This window comes from Lathyrus oleraceus, chromosome 7, assembly GCF_024323335.1.
Source record: "Lathyrus oleraceus cultivar Zhongwan6 chromosome 7, CAAS_Psat_ZW6_1.0, whole genome shotgun sequence".
Taxonomy (NCBI): domain Eukaryota; kingdom Viridiplantae; phylum Streptophyta; class Magnoliopsida; order Fabales; family Fabaceae; genus Lathyrus; species Lathyrus oleraceus.
Window position 1 is genome coordinate 182,109,464 of NC_066585.1, and position 7,467 is coordinate 182,116,930.

Below are 7,467 nucleotides of genomic sequence, written 5' to 3' on the forward strand. Positions count from 1 at the left end.
TTGCCAAATACCTGGAGAAATGTAAAATCGTTCCATAATACACCATGTCAGGATCGCCTAGTATGAACGGTGTGGCTGAAATATGAAATAAGACTTTTAAGGATATGGTAAGGAGTATGATTTGTCATTCTACCTTGCCAGAGTCACTCTGGGGAGAGACACTAAAGACTGCAGCTTACATCCTAAATAGAGTACCAATAAAGGCAACTTCCAAAACACCTTACGAGCTTTGGACTGGGCAAAAGCCAAGTCTAAAACATTTTCATGTGTGGGGATGTCCAACTAAGGCAAGCCCTTACAGGAAAATGAAAAGAAATTGGACTCCCGAACAGTGAGCAGCTACTTTATTGGTTATTCAGAAAGATCAAGGGGCTACAAATTTTATGATCTCAAATTAAATTAAATTTTGAGACGAGAACGGATTCTTTGAGGATATTGAGTTTGGGGAGAAGAATAAGGTTAAAGACTTTCTCTTAGAGGAAGAATCGCTAACAATTCCATAACCGATTCATATAATTGCTTTTGATCAAGCAAGAAGGAACCTCCACAAGACATTGTTAAAATTCCTCCAACTCAAGATGATTTGGTATTTCATGATGAACAAATTCAAGATCCTCAAGAACAAATGTTACAAGAACCAATATCTTTGCGGAGACCCGTTATCCAAAGCCACCTTAATGAGGGATATGAAGAAGCATATTTTGAATGAGCATTGATGGGCTAAAGGAGTATAAAAAGAAACATCCCAATGAGAAAGAGAACAACGAATATATTAATATACCTCCTAATAAAATAGGACAATTGTGGCTTCACCTGACTAGCTTAAGGGGATTTCTCCAAATAGTGTTTAGCCAGAACAACTACAAATTTCAAGGCTATGACTCACTCAATCTTCTACTCTTTTCACATCCACGATATCCTTTTCCAACTCCTTGTCCACAATAATCCCAACAACATTTTTCGATCTAACTTTTATTGTGTACCAAAGCTTAAATCTCGAATTGTCTAAATCTTTTGCTTTTTCACCTGTCCACTTAGTTTCTTGTAGTCACATAGTGTGTGTGTGTGTGTATATATATATATATATATATATATATATATATATATATATATATATATATATATATATATATATATATATATATATATATATATATATATATATATATATATATATATATATATATATATATATATATAATATTCATTATATTATTTATACAAAATATTAATAAATTAATTTGTTTAAACATTATATTGTTTATACAAGATATTAAAGTAAAAATGTTGTTCTTCATCGTCATCGTTGTAGGTGAAGAACAAATGTTGGATATCTTGGAGAAGAACAAATGTTGGGGATCCTCGTTTCATTGATCTTGAGGAAATCAAATATTTGATATAAAACAAAAAAAATGTTAGGTAAATAAAATAAATATTAAGTTAAGAGATTATATGAGAACACAAACCTTGAACCAATTTTTTTCTACAGATGCAATCCATCACATAAATCTTTGACAAAGTAAATACACTCACACCAACCACATATTAAATAAACCACTATATTTTTTCTGCTTTTGCAATCTATCACATTCATACTTTTATTTTTTTAAATCTCATGACGTTCTGACTAAACATAAAGTTTCACAATAACGTTTGGGTTTCTTATGAATTCACTACTATTAAATTTTAGTATTCATAATGTTTTTATAATGAAGATTTTAGGTTTCATGATGAACACTAATGGAAGTACCTTGAGCGTTGATACTCATTAAATGGACGACAAAGATTTGTTTAAGGACGGTGAAGAAACTGAATAAACGCGCTTATATTTTATCTCGTTTATTACTCAAAATTGAGATAAAATGTGTTTCTTTTTAAATTTCTCAATATTATCAACCGATGAGAGAAATAAATTTCTCAATGTTTTCTTTAATTGACAACATAGCAAGGTTATTACAAAAATAAAATAGCAACATCAACATCATTATGTGAGATAGATTGCAATGGCAGAAAAAATATTTTATTCAATACTGAAGAACATTTAAGATTTTTCCTGTCTTGCAATTCATCCCAAAGAATGATGCGTAAAACTTTGGAGCGACTGCATATAAGTTAGACTTAAGATAAAATCTGATTAACGAATACTTTTATAGGAAAATATAATAATTTAATCTCTCGTTATTAAATATAATCGAAGGAATAAATTATTAATTTAATTATTAAAAAAAAGACCCCATTTTAAACATATATATATATATATATATATATATATATATATATATATATATATATATATATATATATATATATATATATATATATATATATATATATATATATATATATGCAGTTGATGTTGAGATTCGAAACATGTCCTAAAATATTTTCTCCTCGATTTTATTTATAAATTGAGAGAATGTGTTATTTATTAAAAAATAATATAAAATATGACGCGTCACAACCTTTTATCTCGATTTTTGGTAGGATGGGCTAAAAGATTTATTATAAAATATATTATTTGTAATAATACATAAAAAATTTGACAAAATTTTACGTTGTCTGACGGTTGAACACAAGTCATTCACCAACAATAATTATTTATAAATCATATGAAACTTAGGCTTAACAGTGAAACGAAGACATTATAGTACTTGTCGTATTCATCTATGGCTTTTTCTCTCCCTTTCGTTCCAAAACTCACTCAAAACAGAAGCTCAACTATTCTGGCTATCAAGGTATATGTACCCGTGCATGCCTATTGTAGTTTCCACAACAAAACCAATTTCTTTAACCAAATTCATAGATCTAAAACTGTAAAAACCAAGGTATGAATCACTTTTTTGAAAAAATCATTTTTCTATTTATTTGTGAGCTTCATATTACTTTGTAGCTAATTAACCTTACTCTTTCAATTAATATTCATTTAGGAAGCTCTTCATATAAGACATGCCAAAGCATTGGGTGAAGTTAAACGTTTATTTGTCAGCAAAAATACAGATGAACGTTTATCTATGGTGGACTCAATCCAAAGATTAGGCATTGAATACCTCTTTGAAGATGAAATTGAAGCAACTCTTCAAAGGAAGCATATGATGCTCAGATTCCAGAATATCCAAGGACTCTCACAAGTTGCATTCCAGTTTCGTATGTTAAGACAACAAGGGTATTACATTCGACCAGGTTAGTTAACATATTGGTTTAAACTCATAATGAACATCTTTTGTCCTTAAAGTTCAAATCTTGTGGATAAGAGTGGGTTTGAATCATTGTTTACTATTTTTTTTTCTCATTTAAATGTTTATTTTGAAAATAAAAATAAAAAGTCGCAACAAAGGATTAAACATCAAACTCGTCATCACAAATTAAAATCATTTTTTCACAATTTATTTTTTAAAAATATTTTTTCCTGTAAAATCTATTAATGATAAAATATTATCCGTAACTTGATATATTGTCTTCTGTTTTTTTATAAATAATTTTTTAAAGTTGTATTGTCTATAATGTGTTAAAATTTAGCCCCAACAAGAATGCCTAGAAAAAGAAAAGGCATGACTCCTATATCACAAGCAGATGAGGCAGCCAAACAAAACTCACCTTTCAAGTTGATACCAAAAAAAGACGAGGCAGCCAATTTTTTTTAACTTATTTAAGATTATATTGAAATTTGATGCATCGTTTGTTAGATCTAGCAAAATCAAGTTATACTTTTATATTTTGCAATTTGATGTTTTTTTTGTTGTTTATTAATTAAAACACTTTAACATTGTTTAAAATTATTTTTCTTCACCTAATAATATGTTATTATATTTTATCATTAATAGATAACATAATATGTAGATAAGAGTAGAAAAAACAAAAATATATTTGGATAAGTCAAATTTCTATTAAAATATTTTTAAATCATTTATTTTTTCTATATTTTTAATGTTATTTAAATTAAATGTAAGGTTGTTTTTTAAAATTTGTTGTGTTTTTTTTTTAGTGGTAACGTTTAAAAATTAAAATAGGACTGAGACGGCTTGATCCATGTGATTTATAGTGGTTATAACTGTTTCAATGCATCATGCAGATATATTCAACAATTTTTGGGACAAAAAAGGCAAACTCAAGGAAACATTTTGTAAGGATATAAATGGTTTAATTGCATTGTTTGAAGCATCTCAACTAAGCATAGAAGGAGATGATTATCTTGAGAGTGCAGGACAGTTCTGCCGCAAATATCTTAACGAGTGGTCTTCAACGTTTCATGACCACCCTCAAGTAAAATTTGTTACACATGCATTGTCGTGTCCTATTCATAAAACTTTGTCGAGATTCACACCTACAATAATTGAATCACAAAATGTATCATGGACCAATTCTTTACAACAGCTTTCCATAATTGACTCTCAAATGGTTTCCTCTTTACATCTCAAGGAAACTCTTGCATTTTCCAAGTGAGTACTACTTAACAACTTTCAAAAGATTTACACTAATAAAGATTTAGACTAATCATGGTATATACTATGTAGATGGTGGAAAGACTTAGGCTTGTCAAAGGACTTGGAATTTGCTAGAGATGAACCGATTAAATGGTACATGTGGTTTATGGCATGTCTTCCAGATCCGCGGCTCTCGGACGAAAGGATCGAGCTCACGAAGCCTGTGTCTCTAATCTACATCATTGATGATTTATTTGATATTTATGGAAACATTGATCAACTCACTCTCTTTACAGAAGCTGTTAAGAGGTAATGATGTGAATAATTCTCAATCATATGTTGCATGAATTCATTCGTTTTTTCGGACGCAGATGGGATTTGGCAGGCATTGAACAATTACCAGACTGCATGAAAGTATGTTTCAAGGCTCTCTATGACACAACCAATGAATTTGCACTTAGGACACATCTCAAAACTGGATGGAATCCTATAAGTTCATTGATAAAATCGGTATGGAAAAAACTATTTTCATCGTGTCGAAATCAATGCATTAATCCTATGTGTATCATGTTATCTTCTAGAACTATTTGTCCTTAACTTGATTCTTAATTACAGTGGCTAAAACTTTTGAATGCATTTCTGCAAGAAGCAAAATGGTTTGCTTCCGGGCATGTTCCAACGTCGGAGGAGTATTTGAAGAATGCAATAGTGAGCACTGGTGTGCATATGATCCTTGTTCATGCTTTCTTTTACATGGGCCAAGATATAACCAACAAAACCGTTTCTATAATCGACGACTTCCCAACCATCGTATCTACAACCGCGACAATTCTAAGGCTGTGTGATGATCTCGAAGGCGACAAGGTAGAAAAGATTCACCTATTTTTTTTATATAAATAGATCAGTTATTAAGGAACAGAAGGGTTAAATAAGTTAAAATAATAATTGCAGGATGATAATTGTGATGGTAACGATGGATCATATTCAAAGTGTTACATGAAGGATAACCCAGGAGTTAGTATTGGACAAACAAGAGAACATATGAGGAAACAAATTTCAGATGCATGGAAACAACTCAACAAAGAATGTTTGAACACAAATGAGTTACCTTCATCTTTTACTAAGCTTTGTCTGAATACTGCAAGGATGGTAGCTATGATGTATAGTTATGATGGCAATACTCCTTCAAAGCTAAAGGAGTATGTGAAATCATGCCTTTTGCTCGAAGAACAGGATGAGATTCACCAACAGCACTATCTCAGAACCCTTATCCTCTTCCCCGACACTACTCTCTAAAATAATAACTCTTGCTTGTTCAAAACATTTCACTTATTTAAATATTATTTGGAATTAAATTGAAGGTTTGCAGAATACTCCTTGTATCTATTCATCACCTTGCATCTGTCATTTGTCAATAATATGTGATAGGAATTTCAAGAAAAACCAATACATAATATATTTCTTGAAGGATTTAAATGATAACATTTCTGGCTCAAAAGTGTGTGGCCTTGTAACAGACATTAAAATCAAGAAATAATTTATATTGGCATACACGATTGCATCAAACCAATGACACGAAAGAAAGATACTCTATCCACAACTATAGATCCAAGAAATATTAGAGTCTGGAACAAGCTTCAACATGTCCTAAAAAAACACTTGATTTGATCAAATAATTAAAAACGGATAGTTAGATAACAATAAATTTTACTCGGACATTTGTCTATTTCAATAATGATCTTACATTAGAAGATATTAGGCTTTAAGAAACTCTAGAACACCTATTATAAAAGGGATCATAAACGTCAAATCAAAGTACACATATTTTTATGACCTAAATACCTTCTTAAATTCGATAGTTGTAGAAATTATATATTTCTTATTTTGTTTGTACATAATAAAATTGGATATAAATAGTCTAGGGAGTACACTTAGCTAAAGAAACTAATTAAGTCATAATTAATTCAAATTAATACCTATATACAAGAAGGGAAATATTCTATATGATTGTGTAAATAAGTATAAATGTATTCCTATAATACAACTATAAAATATGTATTGTTGTCCCTTGTTAATGGCTCCATAGTTGTTCCTTAATGGTTGTAGATTAGCAACCAACATTCCCCCTCAAGTTAGGTCATAGATGTCTATCATGTCCAACTTGAATCTTAAGTTTTCATAGTTGGTTCTAGGAAGTGTTTTGGTCAAGATATCAGTTGTTTGATGACTTGAGGGTGTGTGCTAAAGAGAAATTAATTTGTTGTCAATCTTCTCCTTGATGAAATGTCTATCAATTTCTACATGCTTTGTCCTGTCGTGTTGCACAGGATTTTTAGCAATACTTATGGCAGCTTTGTTGTCACACAATAGACTTTTTTCATGGTAAGTATGAACTTGTAGTTCTGCAAGCATCCTTTGGAGCCATATCCCTTCACAAATCCCATGAGCCATTGACCTAAATTTTGCTTCAGCACTGCTTCTTGCAACCACATAATGTTTCTTGCTTCTCCATGTCACTAAGTTTCCCCATACAAATGAGCAATACACACTGATTGATCTTCTATCAGTTATTGAGTCAGTCCAATCTACATCTGTGAATATTTCTATTTTCCTGCTTGTGTTCTTTTTGAAATGCATCCCCTTCCCTGGTGCCTTTTTGAGATACTGTAGAATACGGTTAATTGCTTTCATGTGAGTCTCTTTGGGACCATTCATGTAGTGGCTAATCATGTTGGCAAAAAAATCAATATCTGGTCGTGTATGGGTTAGGTAGATAAGTCTCCCAACCAGTATTTGATACATTTATTTATGAACCGGTGGACTCCCTTTTTCCTTTCCTATCTTCACATTAGATTCCATAGGAGTGTCTGCTGGTCGGCATCCTAACATCCTTGTTTCTTGAAGTAAATCAAGAGTATATTTCCTTTGAGATAAAAAAATTCCAAATTTTGATCGTGCCACTTCCATTCCAAGAAAATACCTTAATTGACCGAGGTCTTTAACTTCAAATTCCTTAGCTCGTAACAATTTTAACCCTTCAATTATG

The 7,467-nt window shown here is 30.9% G+C and overlaps 1 protein-coding gene across 1 annotated transcript; it reads left to right on the forward strand.

Moving 5' to 3' along the window:
- Window positions 1-2,615: 2,615 nt before the first annotated feature.
- On the forward strand, window positions 2,616-5,787 carry LOC127107104 ((3S,6E)-nerolidol synthase 1). The gene is made up of 7 exons (XM_051044380.1): window positions 2,616-2,825; window positions 2,928-3,180; window positions 4,070-4,436; window positions 4,512-4,730; window positions 4,793-4,931; window positions 5,037-5,285; window positions 5,373-5,787. The coding sequence occupies exons 1-7, from the start codon at window positions 2,667-2,669 to the stop codon at window positions 5,715-5,717; spliced, it is 1,731 nt and encodes a 576-aa protein (XP_050900337.1). The 5' UTR covers window positions 2,616-2,666; the 3' UTR covers window positions 5,718-5,787.
- Window positions 5,788-7,467: the final 1,680 nt, after the last annotated feature.

Excerpts from the sequence above, each read along its gene's own strand:
- LOC127107104 (XM_051044380.1), top strand. The coding sequence starts at position 2,667 with ATGGCTTTTTCTCTCCCTTTCGTTCCAAAACTCACTCAAAACAGAAGC. Across the intron at positions 2,826-2,927 it reads CTAAAACTGTAAAAACCAAG|GAAGCTCTTCATATAAGACA; the intron begins GTATGAATCACT and ends ATATTCATTTAG. Across the intron at positions 4,437-4,511 it reads GAAACTCTTGCATTTTCCAA|ATGGTGGAAAGACTTAGGCT; the intron begins GTGAGTACTACT and ends TATACTATGTAG.